At 31.7% G+C, this 18,994-nt stretch overlaps 1 protein-coding gene across 1 annotated transcript; it reads right to left on the bottom strand.

Annotated features, from left to right (window-relative positions):
- Positions 1-1,872: 1,872 nt before the first annotated feature.
- Positions 1,873-2,440, bottom strand: LOC107961924 (cysteine proteinase inhibitor 1). The gene has a single exon (XM_016898097.2). It carries the CDS (start codon positions 2,339-2,341, stop codon positions 1,982-1,984), a length of 360 nt encoding a protein of 119 aa, XP_016753586.2. The 5' UTR covers positions 2,342-2,440; the 3' UTR covers positions 1,873-1,981.
- Between the last annotated feature and the right edge of the window lie 16,554 nt (positions 2,441-18,994).

Genomic DNA, 18,994 nt, shown 5'->3' with positions numbered 1-18,994 from the left:
AAAAATTCAATAAATTTATCTTGAACATTTACAAAATTTTTCAACTTAATTCTAATTCTAAAAGTTTTAAAAAAGAAAAAAAATATTTAAAATTTTCATTTTTGGATAAAAAATATATAAAAAAATCCTTCCTTATTTTTTCGATTAAACCATTGCCTTCTTCTTGGTATTTTAGTTAGTTCACCTACATGGCTCACCTTTTTGCTGGAAAGCATTCGAGCAGGCAAAGGTTTACATAAAACAATGACACCATCCACCATCAACTTCTGAATGCATAATTTTATCAACCTTGTGAAAAGCCGAGGAGGAGGAAGAGAAAAGGGCAAGGGCGAAAGTGCTTAAGAAATTAGATTTGGATTAGGTCTGTTCTAGTTCTTACTATGTTACTCTCAGTATGTTCTTGAAACTACTTGTGGTTCAAACAGTTCTTGTAACTTCACAGTGAGAACGAAAGCGAGCACTTAGATTGCCACTTGAAAACCACCTCTACCTATATAAAAGAAGAAAAGCTTCAAATTCTATCTCTAAATGCAAGGAGGGCTAGCAAGGTTGAATTTAGCATTATTTTTAAGAAGCATTTAAAAAAATATTTTTGAAATAAAAATATTGCTAAGCATTTTAAAAATACTTTTGAAATAAAAAAAAAATCTTTTTAGTCAAAAACAAAATAGAAAATTTTAACCTTCTCCCTCAAAAATGTTTTTTGAAAAAATACTTTGACAAGTAATACTAAACTAGGCCGAAATCTTATTGATCTTGATTCTATTTTAATTGTAGAATTCCTTGTTTGTTCTATTTTTTAAATAATTTTTATATTTTTTTATCCAAACATTTCTAATATTTTTTTATTTTTAAAAATTTTAGAATAGAATTAAATTGATAAATTTTATAAATATTCATACTAAATTTATTGATTTTTTTTAAAGAATTACAATTAAACCATAAATTTTATAAACAGTGAGAGTTAAATTTATTAATTTTTTAAATTTAATATTAAATTGATAGAATATGTAAATATCAAAAAATTAAATTTATTATTAGATGGATAATTAAAATTTTAAATTTTAAAAATGTTGATCGAGAAGGATGACATTCAAAATTATATTGAAAGAAAATAAAATCATTAATTTAAGTGAAATAAATAATCTCTCTGTCCTTGCAAAGCGAAACGTATACTTTGATTATTTCCTTTTTTTAAGGAAAAAAAACACGTATTTCACCGTTTGTTTACTTTTAAAAAGAAAAAAAAAACAGTTGTATTATGTAATTGGTTGGATTTAAATCCATAAATTGAAAGAACTATTAATAACTTTAGACATTTTATTAAAAAAAAAGTAAATTTAAAATACATAACGAAATTGTTTAAAAAAAAATTCCAACTTTATGATCATTATGGTAAATTTCGTCACGGTAATTTTAAATTTTATTTTAAAATTATTAATTTAATTTTTATTGTAAGTATAAGAAGATATCAAGAAAAAAAAGAAGAAGTGAATTTAGAGTTGATCACATGTTTTTAGGGATTATATAAAAAAAGTTTATATACGGTAGTTAGGTAAATGGATATCATCATTATTACAGCAATCTAAGCATAAATTTGAGATTTATAAATGGATTAAGAAATTTATCAAATCGTTTTGCAAAATTGTTCAACGAACTCGTGTTTTAGCTTCAGCTAACATTGATGCCACATCTGATCCATTCTTGCATCTCTTATATATAAAACTGTTTTGCAAAATTCAATTGATTTTTGTTTAGTTTTATGCCTATTTTTATTTTTAAAATGAATAAATAGATTTTTTTTTCTGGTAGATGAGAAATGAAGAAAGAAAAGAGTGAAAATTATTAATCTCAAATTTTGAAACCGAAACATCTCAAACTCACATAATTATGTATTATTAAGATTTTATTCTCCACTCTGTTAAGTAATAGAAAAGGACAAGGATAACATATATGAACATAAATTACATTATAATCAAATCTAACCCTTGACGAGGTTAAAGGAGGTGAGATTCCTGAAATTCAGCCACAACTTCTCCCACACCACAGCCTTATACGTGTTATCGAAGGTCCCTTCCTTCGCCTGCAAAATCAACCGGTAGTTTGTCCCGGCCACCACCTGGGTCTCGCCTTTCACCACCTTAACCAACTTTAAACTCCCATTTGACTGCTTGTTATACTCCTCGACGGCGAATTCCGCGATCTTTATCACGTGTGGGTCCTTGGTGTCTTTGATCGGACTCCATCCTCCGAGGGGAGCCTCCTTTCTGGCGTCGGAGAAGATGAGAGGAAGGAAAATGAGGGAGAGCAAGAGGATCAGGAAGCCTGACTTCTGCTGCATTTTGAGACTGTTTTTCTTTCTCAAGTCTAGTTGCCTTTTTTGTTGTGCTGTAGAGCTGTAGCCTCTGGATTTGAATTTGGAATGAAATTAGATTATTTATAGATAAACATTAATAAACGTAAATCGTAAGTTACGTGGCACACGGTTTTTAATTTTAAGAGGATTTGCCCCTTGAAGTTGATTGAAATTACGATGGAGACACGTCGTTACGTTACTACGAAACGCGCCGAAGCCCAAAACGGGGATCACGAAAGCGGGCCGTTAGGTTAGTATGATTGGAGGGTGGAGACCAGCTGTGAGTTGTGTGGAGGTTTTTAGTAACTGTATTTATTTTATAAGAATTTTAATAAAATCAATCATTTTCAATTTTTTGCATTCAATTGATAATTTATATTCACCGTTAAAAATTAACGACAGTACTAATATAATTGTTAACAGATTTCATGTCAGTCAATAGTTTGGAAATTCGTATTTTGAGGAAATAAGCTTATATGTATAAAAAAAAATTATTTGTCTCAAACACAAATATTACATCTTTTAATAATTTTATCTTACATCAATAATTTTTAATTTTTAATTTTATAATTTTCAACTAGATTTGATTTTTTTAAGATGAAAATGTTAAAATTTAAGATGAAAATATTAATGTCATGTAAAACTATTGAAATATATATATAGATAACATAACGTCTTTATTTTATACAATTATTTTCTTGAATGAGAAAGAAAATGGTAGGAAAAGGAGACATCAGTCAGTCCGATCCAATTCAGTTATATTTTTAAAAATTTTAAATTATTTATCATAATTCGAGATGGTTTTCAATTTTTTATATTCATACTTTGTATATTATTTGATAAAATTCTAAAAAAAAATTTCATAAATAATTCTTTAAAACGCATAATTTTTCAAATAAAATAAATAACAATTATTAACTTTTATATGATATTTTTTAAACAATATCTTTATAAAAAACATTTATTTATTTTTACTATTTTAAATATAAATTTTAAATAAAAAAATATAATGAAAAAGACTAACTTTTTAAGCCAAAACATTTCAATATTCAATGAATTTATAAAATTTCGAATTTTCTTATTCACTTGATTGGGTGGAGTGGGTTGATTGTGAGAATGGTGGTTGTAGCCCACTTAGCACCCCTCGGAAGAAAAATGTGAAAGTGGTCGACGGCTGGCCCAAAATGAAAAATTAGGTGAGCTGATAGTGCTTGATTTTATTTTTATTTTTTTGTGCAAATGAAAATGTTTTAACTTAGGGTTCGTTTGTTTACTAGGTTTTCCAGTGTTTGTTTTGCTTGAAAATCACTTACATTGGTAAAACATTTTCAGAAACATGGGAAAATGAGAATGAATTTTGGGGAAAATGTTTTACCGATTTTATTTCTGTAAAACATTTTCCATCTTTCCTCCTCATTCCATCCGTCTCCTTCTTCATCCAATTAGACCAGTTCCCTTCCTGAAACAAAGCTCAAGGTAACTTTTTTATGATTTACTCTGCATTTCATTCAATTTGTCACCTCTCTCACTTAAATCTTCTTCTTCCTTTTTTTTTTCTTTTGTTAAAGAATGTACTTGGATTTTGCATCTGTTTGGATTTTGCATCAGTCTGTTGAAGAATCTTTTTCTTCTTCTTTTATGCTTTATTTAAAATCTATTTGTTTCTGGGTTTTGCATAATTTAGTTTATGCTTGCTCTTTTATTACCGTAGATTTGTTTTTTTTCTTTGATTTTCTACTCTTATATAGTGTGCCTCTATCTCTATGAAACATAGAGTCTTTGTTTCTTAGTTAGATTCTTTCCTGACTTAAACCAAAGCAACTCTTTCACCTCTCCACGGACACTATCACTAAACCATAGCTACTTTCATCATTGATCTAGTGGCATTCTATCTTTCATCCCGTAGGCTAGCTGCTTGCTGCAACATTTAGCATTCTTCCTTTATGGCATTAACAAAAACAAAGCATTGTGAGAGAGAACAGGCCATTCCCCTGTCTGTTCATTTTTTATTCAATCAAGTCCATAGATATTTGGTAACAAAACATTATCTTCCTTTTCTTCTTTCTCTCTTCCAAATTCTTCATCATAGAAACAAAACCCAAAGGTAGAACCATTTTTGCAAGCATAATTTTTCAAAATTTCGGATACCACTTCTTTCACTTTCTTTAGAACTCTGTTTTCTTCTTTCTTTTTGGGGAATTTAAAGATGAAGAAACGGAGAGATAAGCTGACTTGAAAGATGATGGAGCCAGTGCCAGGGGCATTGGGAACTAGCGTTAGCTTGGCTCTTCGTTTGGGACAAACCATTTTCTCCTTTGTTTCACTTCTTTTCATGTGTTTGGGTGTTGAATTCTATAACTATACTTCTTTCAAGTGATTCCCAAAAGCTTCATTTCTTCTATTTTGTTAGGTCAAATTTTGATTTTTGGTTTTCTCTTTACCCTTTAATCGTTAATACCCATGACCTTATTTCTGTTATTTTGTTGGAATTCAATTTATTGCTACTTGATAGTTGATTTCTGGTGTTAAAGTGGAAGTCTGTGGGAAAACTGTCATGATCATCATCTTGATGAATCTAGTACTATGTTAGGAGTTAAAATTTTTATGAGAGGACTGATCAAACATTTCTTTGCTTTTTCATTTTTATTGAGGAAGCAAGATAAATGCAGTCAAATGAACTGTATGCAATTCTTTTATGTGATCTTTTGGGTTCTGGGCTTTGGAATTATCAAATGCTTTCACTTGCTTAACTATCAAACTTCAGTAAGGATTCTAATATAGTTTATTGTTTCTGAGTTTAAAAAAGGGGTGAATTGTATGTTATTTCTTCTATTTCAATGGAAATTTCTCTAAGTTGATTCTAAAACTAGTTATCATGAACCTTAATGGATCTTGTATGGTATCTTCTAATGTTTTTTCCTTGACTTTTGGTCCTTGATTTCTCATGTTCACATAAACATCGAACCAGATAGTACGACACTATCTGTCTTATCTGTCTTAACTTTTGTAAATGTTCAGAACTCTTTATATATCAATTTTAAGATGAGAATATAACTAACTTGTATGGTAACTTATGTACTCCAAGATTCTCACATCCAATTACCGTTTCATTTTGGTAGGTTTTCAGTGTGCTTATAAGATGAGATACAAGTACTAATTGTTTTGATTCATCATGGTATCGTTTTGGTAGCTTCTCTTGTTTCATTATATGAAGTTCAAAGAAATTCATATCCTGGTGAAGTTAGAAATTGTGGATACTATATATACTAAATTCATATCCTAGTGAAGTTAGAAATTGTGGATAATATTTATACTAAATTAATGTATTTATTATGTCCATGTGCATCAGTTTAGTAGTTAAAAGCTGGTTCAACTATCTGCCACAAGTAGTGAGTCCAAAATCCTATAGTTTCATCATTCTTAGAAAAGAATAAGGAAACTTGAATATCCTATATTCTCTTGATTTTAATATATACAATATGAAATGATGAATAAGTATAGGTCCGGTGTCCATTTTCAACATTACATATATACATTATATTATGACCAATCATTGGTTTATTCTCAAATTGAATCATATCTAATTTTAGTTGTGTTACTAAATTGGTACAAAGAAAGTAGCTTAATTTCTCAAAAAATTATTAATGCAATTATAATTAGCTTAATATGTATGTATGCACTTTAGTCATGGTAACTTTAGTTATATATGTGATCTGATGAAAATCTTGCATCTTTTTTGTAGTGATCAAATATTTGTTTGGCATTATTTTGTGTAGATGGATCGTAATCAAGATCAAAATGCAATTGTCAGAGTCGTGGCTTCAGTTTTAGCTTTTGGGGCTCTTTGGATTAAAAAATTAAAAACTAAGAAGGAAATTGCTTCTCACCCTCGTGTGAATCGAGATTATGAAAGAGAAAACTATATTAATTGTATTTTATATAGAGGTGACCAGCATTGTATTGATGTGATAAGGATGAGACTGATTGTCTTTTTTAATTTGTGTGATATTCTTAGTAGGAATAATTTGTTACAATCAACTAAATCTGTGAATATTAGGGAGCAAGTAGTTATATTTTTACATATAATTGGTCATAATGTAAGGTTTCGAGTAATTGGATCTAAATATTATAGATCAACTGAGACAATTCACTGTTACTTTAGGGTTGTATTAGGAGCTATTTTGAAATTGTATAAAGTAGTTATTAGATTAACTAATGAGTCGACTCCTAGTGAAATTAGAAACAATCCAAGGTTTTATTCTTATTTTAAAGATTGTATTGGAGCATTAGATGGAACTCATGTTCGTGCATCCATTCTACTTAGCATTCGAGGAAGATTTCGTAGCCGTAAAGGGGGGACGACACAAAATGTATTGGCTGCCATTACATTTGATTTGAAATTTTCCTATGTTCTAGCTGGTTGGGAAGGTAGTGCACATGATTCTCGTATTTTAAGTGATGCACTTTCATGCCCAAGAGGATTAAGAATTCCAGAAGGTAATAATTATCATTAAATACCAAATAGTTCTAGTAAGCTCATAATTTATTAGTATTAATTATGTTTTGTAAAATTGTAGGTAAATATTATCTTGCTGATGTTGGATATGGCATCCGAAATGGATATGTTACCCTATATCGTGGTGTCTGATATCATTTAAAAGAGTTTAGTGCTCAGGGGCCTGAAAATGCAAAGAAAATCTTTAATCTTCGTCATTCATCATTACGAATCACTGTTGAACGTGTTTTTGGGATTTTGAAGAAACGGTTTCGTGTATTAGATGCTGAACCATTTTGGAATTTTCAAACTCAAGTAGATATAGTTTTGGCTTGTTGTATCATTCATAATCATATAATGGGAGTTGATCCTAATGATTTACTTAATCAAGGATTATACGAGGAGCCTGAGTCTGATTTGATAATACCAACTCTTACGAAGCGAGAAGAAAGAGAAGAAGCAAGAGAATGGTCTGCTAAGAGAGATGAAATTGCATAAACTATGTGGACTGATTATATGGCTAGAAATATTAGGTAGGTTTAGGGCTTAGGGTTATTGTTTCTATGTTATGTATGTTTTAGTATTAATTTTTTTTTGTTAATGTTGGTTGGACAATGATATTGAAATTTTAGTTTGTTGGATTTTGAAATTATTATGTCTTGGATTTGTTAGATATTGATTATGTTTTAAGCTTGTCAGATATTGAATTTATTATGTTTTAAGCTTGTTGGATATTGAATTTATTATGTTTTAAACTTGTTGGATATTGAAATGATTGACAATGACAATTATTAATGTAGAATGGGTAAGGGCAACAAAAAAGGGACCTCCAAGCAATTCAGGTGGACAAAACCGATGGAACATATTTTTCTTGAAATTCTAGCAGAAGAGGCTCAGAGAGGAAATAAGCCTTCTAATACTTTCAAAGCAGTTTCTATTAATCAATTTGCCAAAGCTATATCTAAAAGATTTCAAGTCCAATGTGATGCGAAGCATGTGGAAAATCATTTGAGGACTGTAAAAAACTAGTGGCAGATTATATGCACAATTCGGGGTGAAAGTGGTTTTGGATGGGATGATAATATGAAAATGATCACATATGATACAGCAGTGATGGTAACTAGAGCTGATCATGGGTTGGGTGGCCCGGCCCGGCCCGAAGGCCTGCCCGAAAAATGGGAGGGTTTGGGTAAAAATATAGGTCCGAAAAATGGGCTTGGGCAAAAAAAGAGGCCCGTTTAGAAAATGGATTGCGCCTCGGGTAAGAGTTTTTTGGGCCCGGCCCGGCCCGAATTATATATTAATATATTTTTTATTTTATTTTTAATCATTTTAAATTTTTAATATAACCATTTTTTATTATATTGTCAATTTGCGTATTGTTTTAAGAATTGTTTTAGTATCATTTTTATTTGTTTTTATGCTTTTAAATATATTTGATTTATTATATTTTTAAATTTTTTTATTTAATGAAATAAGCAAAAAAATTTTAATATGGGTCGGGTCGAGTCGGGCCAGGCTCGAGCTTAGTAATTTTATTTTGGGCTGAGCTTGGACAATTTTTTAGGCCCATATTTTGGGTCGGGCTGGCCCGGGCCTAGTTTAAATATATTTGATTTATTATATTTTTAATTTTTTTATTTAATGAAATAAGCAAAAAAAATTTAATATGGGTCGGGTCGAGTCGGGCCAGGCTCGAGCTTAGTAATTTTATTTTGGGCCGAGCTTGGACAATTTTTTAGGCCCATATTTTGGGCCGGGCTGGGCTCGGGCCTAGTAGACCGGCCTAAAATTTTATCTGGGCTCGGCCTGAACCTGGCCCAGCCCAGCCCATAATCACCTCTAATGGTAACATATGTATATATATATGTTAAGTATATTTCAATTATTTTTTACTTGTTATTCTAATTGTGTATAATATCCAACAGGCACATAAGAAGTATGAACCATTTCTGAATAAAAGCATTGATCATTATGATGAAATTGCTTTGGTTGTTGGCAAAGATATGGCAACAGGGAGTTTTGCTAGAACATTTGCTGACATAGATTTGGATGATGGTAACCAAGATTCAGTGCCTATAGACTGCGACAATGAAGAGACTGAAGAGGTAAGAACAAAAGTATCTTCATCTGGCACATCCAAACGTAAAAGAAAAAATGTTCAAGAAAGTGTCGTTGATGAACAAATTAAATTTGAGGGTGAACAACTTGGCAAAATTGCTAATGCTTTGGAACATTTTATTGCGGATAAGATACCACATCTTTACGAAGAAGTGATGTCGATGGAGGAAGAAAGATTTGATGATGACTTCCTGTGTTCAGTGTTTGATTATCTAGTGAGTCATGAATCCGAGGCCAAAGCTTTTTTAGTTAAAAGTAAGAAGCATAGAAAAATTTGGCTTAAAAATTTTTCTCAAGGTTGAAGATATTGACACTTTTAATGTGGTGTAATATTAGTTATGCAATTGGACAATGTGTAATATTAGTTATGCACATGGACAATGTTGTTATTATGTGATGTACTACTAATTATGCATTTGGATAATATTATTAATTTCTAGTATTAATTGTGGTTTGGAAGCTAATTTATAATTATTTAATCTTTGTTTTTTATTTTTTATAACACAATTACAAAATTTATTTGACTTTGGTTGTTTTCAATTTATGACAGTTAATATTCTAACTTAATAATTGAGTATTATTATATATTTAATTTTATTTATTTATAAATAAATCATTGCAATATATGTAAAAATAATTTAAAATATAAATTTATTAATATATGTAAAAACAGCTTTTCCGGATAATATTTTTAGGAAATCTGCCAAACAACAGAAAATATTTTACACAGATTCATCCAAACACCAGAAAAGTAAATCATTTTCCCGAAATCACTTTCCGGAAAATATTTTACTGGCAAACAAACAGAGCCTTAATCACCGACCCATTCATCAAGTTGTTAAATCATAACTTTGGTTTTATGTTTTTTTTTTAATTTTAAATTCAAAATTAGTCTCCAAACCCCCTCGAATGGTAACAATGTAAAAATCTGGATCTGGGGTAGTGGCTACGAACTCCGGCCGGGGGGGGGGAAGATTCTGGCTTCGAAAGTGGTCCTCCACAAAGCAGTACCATCACCATTTGCAGCGAAGGCGCATGCATGCTTACAAGCTATTCAGTTGGGGATTCACCTGGGCCTCGAATCTGTAATAATCGAAGGTGATCCAATGACAAGAATCAAGAAATGCAGTTCAGCAAACCCGAATAAGTCAGTAATTGGGGCCATTATTAGGGATATCCACCGGCAAAAAGTACATTTTCAGAGGTTAGTTTTCCAATATACACCTAAATCTAAGAATCTCCTTGCTCACACCCTAGCCTATGAAAGTTTGAAGGAGGGGGAGGAATTTTACCTGGACAGAGATTTGTCTGACTTGGTTCGTCGTGTGTTGGAGATGAGAAGGCAAAGAAACTCGGATTGATTGAAAGCTGCTTGGAGGCTGCTCTGGTAAAGGGACAGGTAGCAAAAAAGGTTTTGGTTTTTGGAAACTGCTATGTTTTGGGTATCTGGAACCAATGAGATTGAGGGCTAGTTTGGCAATGCTTTTAAAAAGTGCTTTTGAAAATTGTTATGGAAAAGTGCTTTTAAGAAGTGCTTTTGAAAAGTTTAATTTAAAATTTAAGTGTTTGGTATTGCTGTCAAAAAGTTCTTTTGAGAAATAAAATGTCCATTTTAAACATAATATTATAAAGTAACAAATATGCATTTAAATAATGTTCAAATTAGTTAATATTATGATATTTTAGTAATAATATAAAAAAATAATTTATTATAACTTATTGTTAATATTTTAATAAATAATATTAATTTTAAATAATTCTAAGTAATTAATATTAATTATTTATTAAATTTAATTAGAATATATAAACTATATTTAAATATTTAAATATAATCATTAATTATTTGTAATTAGATATTGACACAATTGTATTATTTTAAAAATAATTTTTTATTTTTAATTAATAATTTTAACACAATTGTATTATTTTATTTTAAGGGTAAACTACAAAAATACTCACTTTTGTTTGACTCATGTTACATTTTAGTTACTTATGTTTGAAATGTTACGTTTTAGTCACTTATGTTATTATTTTGTTACGAAGTGATCACTCTTTCATTAAGTTTTGTTATCTCCCTAGCGGTAATCCTACGTGGTAGTCCAACTAGATATTACTGAATTTGCTTATACGTACTTCATCCGAATGAAGTACGTATTAGCAGATTCACTAATATGATTATATATATATTTACGCATGTATCACATGACAAAAACAAAATTTAAAATACTTATACCTAATAAAACATGTATCTCATTACAATAATTGTTATTTTCCAAATAACATATTGTTTTATAATTTTATTTCTTATTTAATATTTTAATTTAATTTTAATAATGCATACTTTATCCGGATGAAGTACGCATTAGCAGATTCACTAATATGATTATATATATATATACACGCATGTATCACATTACAAAAACAAAATTTTAAATACTTATACCTAATAAAACATGTATCTCATTACAATAATTGTTATTTTCAAAAACCTGAGATTTTTACTTTGTCAAGTCCAAGAACCAAAGGTCAAGTAAAAGAGAAAAGCTGAAAATAATGTGAAAAAACTTTTTTTATTTCATAATTATTTCATAAAATTAAACAATCAGAAAATAACTACAGAGAAGAAGAAGTATTTCACAAAAAAAAAGAAGAAAAAAAAGAGACTCACCTGCCCGAAGAGAAACAACCAGAGGAAAAATAAACAAAAGAGAAATAGGGAAGAAAAAGGGGTCTATCGTCTGTTAGAAAGAAGAAAAAAGAAGGCTAAAAAAGTAATATAATGCCAAAAGTACTTTTGGCTTAGAAAAAGTAGCAGATTTGCTACTTTTTCATATGTGAAAAAAGTGATTTTTTTTAAGTTAAAAAAAAAAAGGCAAAAACGGGAGTTGTTCTTTAGTGCTTTTAACAAAAAAGTGTTTTTTGGATAAAAACCCATCACACAAGCAGAGTCGAATGGGGCCTGAGTGAATATGGAGGGTTTTGTTGGGTGCCAGCTGCCTTCGTTTACTGGATAGGATTGATTAGGATTTATTTTTATTTTTGTGGGCCTTAATTTTGTGTCTTGGGCTGAGTCCATCTTCTATCTAACTCTAGGCTAGCCTTTGTTTATTTCTGCTTATTGAATAAATATCCAATCAAGTATTTTTCAAAAAAAAAAAAATAGTCTCCAAATCCCTAATATTAAATTTATAATAGTTTTTTGAAGTAATAAATTTCTTTATCATTAATGTTACAAATATTTTATTATCGAGATCAAGATAAATTTGATGTATTTTAAAACTCTAATATTTATTAAAAAATAGAGTTTTATTTCATTTATACTTTTTATATTTATAACTATAGATTTTATAGAAGCATTGTAAATATCCTCCTTAATTAATAAAATATGTTCTCTTTTACTCTCTAATTGACTAATATAAATACGTTCCCTTTCTCTCATATTTCTTGTTCTTTGAATCTATCTATAATTCATCATTTATTTCCTAACTCATTATCAATACACAATTCTCTTTCTAAAACCCTTTTATTTTCGATTTTTTTTTGAGTTTACCTCAAATCATTTTGTCTGCTAAGATTCAAGAAATAAGAAGAACTTATACTTTATCATTTATAATTTATTTCATAACACGTTACTAATATATAATTTTCTTTCTAAACCCCTTTTTTTATCTTCTTTATAAGTTTTTAACTATGCTTGAATTTTGATTAAAATTGTGGTGAAGAGTGTTGTTAACCTGGTATTATTGATTAAAGAGAAATTCAATAGGATCTAATTCAATCTCATTAATATGCTATTGTTGAATAATTGGATTGTACATTTTAATTTAATTATAAGTTATAAATAGTTTATTATCATAAGATTCTATAACATATATGTGGTATTGAAATTTGGTACAATATGTATCAGATAACTTTCGAGCATCATATCCAAAAAAATATTTGTTTGTTTATAAATGGTTTTTATTATTAATTTATAAATGTTATTATGAAAACAAATTTTTTTTAGTACTTGTAATAGTGCTCGTGATAATAACCTGGGTGATGATGATGTTAACGATCTTTAGGTATATTTTACTAATTTATTTTATTATAGCATGCTTATTGTAACTTGAGACTAATCTCAACAACAACATAAACAAATAGATTTTGAATTGAAATCCATGCATGATTGCGATGGTGGTTATAAAATAAAGAATCTATTGGGATGTTTAGAAGTCAGTCGTACTAAATCTGTTGCATTCCCTGAAGTGAACGCAAACATAAAAGAAAATTTAAAGGATATGATAAATGACATAATAATAGCTACTATAAGTTGAAACATAATAATAAATAAAAGAACAATGAGAGTTCTCAAGATGACCCTTCATGTGATATGAAAATTATTTGAAAGCTCCAAAAGAGCTAATATATCAATATATGAAAGAACAAAATTTGTGATGGTTAATGCATTAGTTTTAAAAGATATTCATTGCAATGGATCTCATATTGAGATTGTGAACGAGAAAAAGACTATATTTGGTATGAAAAAGATTTGATTATTTAATTATATCCATGAATGCTTAAAAATTTGATATGCATGTTAGAAAGATAATTGTGACATTTCTTATATGAGAAATTGAACTGACTAAGATCATCTGCCATGATTTTTTACCGTCATAATCCCTATGAAAAGTTGAATTAGAATATTTGACTGGAATATTTGACCAAATAAATATTTTTCTTGTGTAATTATGATTCGAAATCGAGTTATTCATGAAGAATATTTGACTATGTAATATCCACTTGAATTGTGGAATAATTTTAAGAGAAAAATATAACTGATAATGCTCTAGAATAACGTATTCTTATGTATTAATCATGTGTTTATTCTGAGCTTGATTCTACTAATTGGAGCTATTTATGCCTTTTTTTATCTTTTAGGGATTGATTTGGAGGTAAAAGTAAAATTAAGGGACAAAAGTGCGAATTTGGAGACACAATGGGCTGATATGCGACACAGGAAAAAGATTGTGCCAAAAGTACGAGCATGGAATACACAAGGACTAAAAGCGCAAAAAAAAAGAGATTTTATTTTATAAGACTCCATTTTATTTATAATTAGGATAATTAATATTAAGATAATTATTAGGATTATTTAATTTTAGGATTTTATTCTAATTATCTTTATTTATCTTTAATTAAATGTATTTATCTTTTACAATTTAAGTTAAATTAGACTATTTCTCTAACACTATAAATAAGGGGTGAAGTGACTCTATTTGGGGTGTTCATCTTTTTCTGTAAACACTCTTCCCCTGAAAGTCTAGACTTTTGTTTCTTCATATTTTTTTCAATAAAATTTCTTTTTCCATTTTTATATTTATTTTCTTTTCCACCATCATCATGAGCCACTAAAACCTAACTAGCCGAAAGTTGTCAATATTCCTCAAAAAATGGTTCTTGAGGCCTAGAATCCGTACTTAGCCTTCTCGCCAAGTATTCATCGTTTCTCGGCACTACAGGCTGACGCTTCCGTCCATGGCCCTTAAAAAGTAAGCTTTTCAGCATATGCAAAGGCGGCAGCTTTGTATGTTTTGGAAGGATTGCACAGTCGGTTCGTTAACTTACTGCGTCAGAGGTTGGCGAGCCAAAGAGACAAAATGGCATGGGATTCGCCATTGAAAAGCGTTGATCTAGCATAGATTACTGGTTAGAGTCAGGTTCCCTAAAAATCGTAAGTCTAATCTTTGGAGCTGGTGGTCGTAGGCGTCCTCTTCCACTATAACTGACTTACTTGAGTTGAGAAGGGTTACTTAAAAGCCAAGGATTGGACCCAAGGTTGAACGAGACAACCGGAGGCTGGAATCTCGCCACATAAGAAACTTTCTCTTTTCCCAACTCTATTTATTTTTCCTCATTCTAATTTCTACAATTTATTTAATTTCGCAATTTCAATTCACTTTAAATTCTGTTTTTATTTTTCCAGATTCTTAATTTTCTTTCAGGAACGCAGGTTTTCTTGGCCAAGAAATAGTCCAGGATTTTAAGAAACGAGCATTGGTACAATTCGGTCCCTGAGGATTCGACCTTACTTCCCCTTTACTGTTATTTTTACTATTTTACAGGGAATAGGATATTTTTGGTGCTCTCAACGACACATCAAATTTTGGCGCCGTTGCCGGGTATCGGTAATATACTAATCTTGTTTTTTGTTTCTTATGACCAGATCTGCTCTAGGAACTCTTGCGTTTGATTCAGAGATCGAAAAGACTGCGAGAGCTAATGTAAGGAAACAAAGCTAAGAAAAACACAGTCAGTGGTGGTTGGAACTCAAAGCAATCCACAGCCAGAAATCAAAATCGTCGACGAAGCAGAGTCTAGGGTTAACGAAAACCCTACTCAAAATTTTGAAGGCGAAAAAGTAGAAGTCGATTAATTAGAAGAAGTGCTTGACACTAGGGTTGACGAAAACCCTAATTTAGCACCTCAACCTATGGCTCAGACAATTCGGCAACTTGCCGAAGTGCCGACAGAACAACCGTCATTATGCATGCGTTTCCTACTATGGATATTGATTTTGAATTAAAGTTAGGCTTGATCCAGCTACTGCCAACTTTTCAGGGGTTACAGAACGAAAATCCCCACAAGCATTTGAAAGAATTCCATATGGTTTGCCTTAGTATGAAACCTCAGGGGGTAACTGAGGATCAAATTAAACTGCGCGCTTTCCCTTTTTCCTTAGCAGATTCTGCTAGGGAATGACTATTTTATTTACCTCCTGGATCTGTACGACTTGGGCTGATCTGTCTCGTTTATTTCTCAATAGGTTTTTTCCAGTGTCACGTGCAGCTGAGCTAAGAAGAGAAATCGTGGGCATAAGGCAAAAAGATACAGAGACTCTTTACGACTATTGGGAGCGATTTAAGAAGTTGTGTGCAAGTTGCCTATAACACGGTATAACAGAACAGTCTTTGCTCCAGTACTTTTATGAAGGCCTGAAACCCATGGAGATGAATATGGTAGATGCTGAGAGTGGAGGAGCGTTAGTCAACATGACTCCACAACAAGCAAGAGACTTAATCTCCACGATGGCTGTAAATACTCAGCAATTCCGAGCCAACCCTGAACCCCCTAGAAGGGTTCATCTGCTAAGTAATTCAATCTTAGAAGATAAAGTTGATAGAATTGCTAATATTTTGAATTCTCTTTTTGCAGAAAAAGCAAAGACATCCCGATTATGTAGAATCTGTGCTACCCCTGAACATACAACTGATGCATTTCCTAGTTTGAATGATGATACTATAACTCATTTAGATGTTGTGAGAAATTTTCCTGGGCCACCACAAAGGCGATACAACCCTTACGCAAATACCTACAACCCAGGATGGAGGGATTACCCTAACTTAAGTTATGGGGCCAACCCACGATATAACCAACCATACCAAAACCAAGTTTCACAACAGCCACGAGATTCAAGTAATTCTCTAGAAACTTTGGTCAATAAATTAGCAGCTAACATGCTTGATTTTCAATAGAAAACTGAAGCATCTATAAGAAAATTGATCATATCGATTGAGAAGATGAACTCTCAAGGGAAGTTGCCATCACAAATAGAACCAAACCCGAGGCAAAATGCAAATACAGTGATGCTGAGAAGTGGAAAGGTACTGAAACCAATTCCTGGCAAAAATCTTGGCCAAGAAAGTGCCCAGGAAAAACCCAAAAACAATGAACAGGTCTCAGCGAAACCCCTACTGCCGAAAATCCAACCTCCATTCCGAGGACGGTTAAATCAGTGTCAAAAAAGTAAGGAAGACAAGGAGATCCTTGAAACATTCAGGAATGTCGAGATCAATCTACCATTGTTGGATGCCATCAGATAGATTCCGTGATATGCCAAGTTCCTCAAAGAGCTTTGCACCAACAAACGAAAACTAACAGGTAATGAAAAGGTAAGTGTTGGTGAGAATGTATCCACAGTGTTACAGCAAAAAATGCCAGTAAAATGTAAAGATAGGGGTATGTTCGCTATACCATGCAAAATAGGCCATTTGGGGATCAAGAAGGCTATGTGTGATTTAGGGGCCTCCATAAATGTTATGCTTTATTCTATTTATAAATTACTTAACACGGGTTTTCTGACGAAAACAGGTGTTATAATTTAGTTGGCAGACATGTCTGTTGTGCACCCCGAAGGAGTCTTTGAGGACGTACTGGTAAAAGTTAACTAACTTATTTTCCCTGTAGATTTTTATGTGATAAAGATGGAGGAGGACAACACTACCGGATCTTTGGACCTCCTGTTGGGCCGACCTTTCCTTAGTACCACTAGCACTAAGATCGACGTTCGAAGCGGAACTCTTACAATGGAATTTGATGGGGAGATCGTGAAGTTTAATGTTTATGACGCCATTAGTCATCCAAGCGAAATTTTGAGCGTAAATCATGTCGACATGATCGACTCATTAGTAGACGAGACTTTTGAGTCGATTTATGAAGACAAATCTGAATTTTTATCTAATGATTATGAATTTTTCAATGCGTTATTATCTCCATCAGACACTAAACTTTTACCTTCTGTTGTGCAGGCCCCAGAGTTGGAACTGAAACCGCTTCCTAAATATATTAATTATGCATTTTTTGGAATATGTAATACCTTACCCATTATAATTTCAAATAAACTCTCTAAACCCGAAGAAAAAAGTTTGATCCAGGTACTAAAAAGTCATAAGGAGGCGATTGACTGGATCATTGCTGACTTAACAGGGATAAGCCCTATGACATGTACCCACAAGATTTACTTGGAGGAGAACACGAAACCAAGGAGAAACGCACAAAGATGTTTAAACCCGAATATGATGGAGGTGGTAAAAAAGCAAATAATTAAGTTGCTGGATGTTGACATTATCTTCCCCATTTCTGACAGCAGATGGGTAAGTCCGGTACAAGTCGTGCCCAAGAAAACGAGCATGACAATAAAGAAAAATGCTGAGAGGGATTTAGTACCGGTCCGAGTGCAAAACGGGTGGCGTGTCTGCATCGATTACAAGAAGTTGAACGCTTATACTAGAAAAGATCATTCCCCCATTCCTTTTATAGATCAAATGCTTGAACGTTTAGCTGGTAAAACTCATTTTTTTTGTCTTGATGGATATTCAGGTTTCTTCCAAATCCTTGTTGCGCCAGAAGACCAGGAAAAGACCACATTTACATGCCCTTTTGGCACATTTGCTACAGGAAGATGTCATTTGGACTTTGCAACGCACCAGCTACCTTCCAGAGATGCATAATGAGTATATTTTCTGAATATGTGGAAAAAATTATTGAAGTTTTTATGGATGATTTTACCGTGTATGGGAATTGTTTTACTGAATTTTTTGAAAATCTCACGATAATTTTGAGCAGGTGCATAGAATTTAATCTTGTCTTGAACTATGAAAAATGTCATTTTATGGTAGACAAAGGTTTGATTCTAGGTCATATAGTTTCTGCCAAGGGAATTGAGGTCGATAAGGCCAAAATCGACATTATTAATTATTTGCCATATCCCTTCACTGTAAGGGAAATTCGTTCTTTTTAGGCCATGCAGGATTTTACAGGAGTTTTATAAAGAATTTCTCAAAAATAGCTGAACCATTGTGCGAATTATTGCAGAAAGATAAGAAATTTGAATTCAGCCCACAATGCAAGGAGGCTTTTGATACACTCAAGCAAAAGTTGGTAACTGCTCCTATAGTACAAGCACCAGATTAGAACTACCCTTTTGAAATTATGTACGATGCAAACGAACGTAGCGTGGGAGCCGTGTCGGGATAAAAGATAGCCAAAGAGCCTCATGTCATCTGCTATGTCTCGAAAACCTTAGACGCTGCACAAAACAACTATACCACTACAGAAAAAGAACTTTTAGCTATTGTATTTGATTTAGATAAATTTCGATCATATTTACTGGGATCTAAGGTGATTATTTTTTCTGATCATGCAACTCTTAGGTACTTGATCGCAAAAAAGGAGGCGAAACCGATGCTCATTAGATGGATTCT

This window comes from Gossypium hirsutum, chromosome A06 (genome assembly GCF_007990345.1).
Source record: "Gossypium hirsutum isolate 1008001.06 chromosome A06, Gossypium_hirsutum_v2.1, whole genome shotgun sequence".
Taxonomy (NCBI): domain Eukaryota; kingdom Viridiplantae; phylum Streptophyta; class Magnoliopsida; order Malvales; family Malvaceae; genus Gossypium; species Gossypium hirsutum.
The sequence above is the reverse complement of the archived record's forward strand: the minus strand, read 5'-3'. Positions and strand labels throughout refer to the sequence as shown.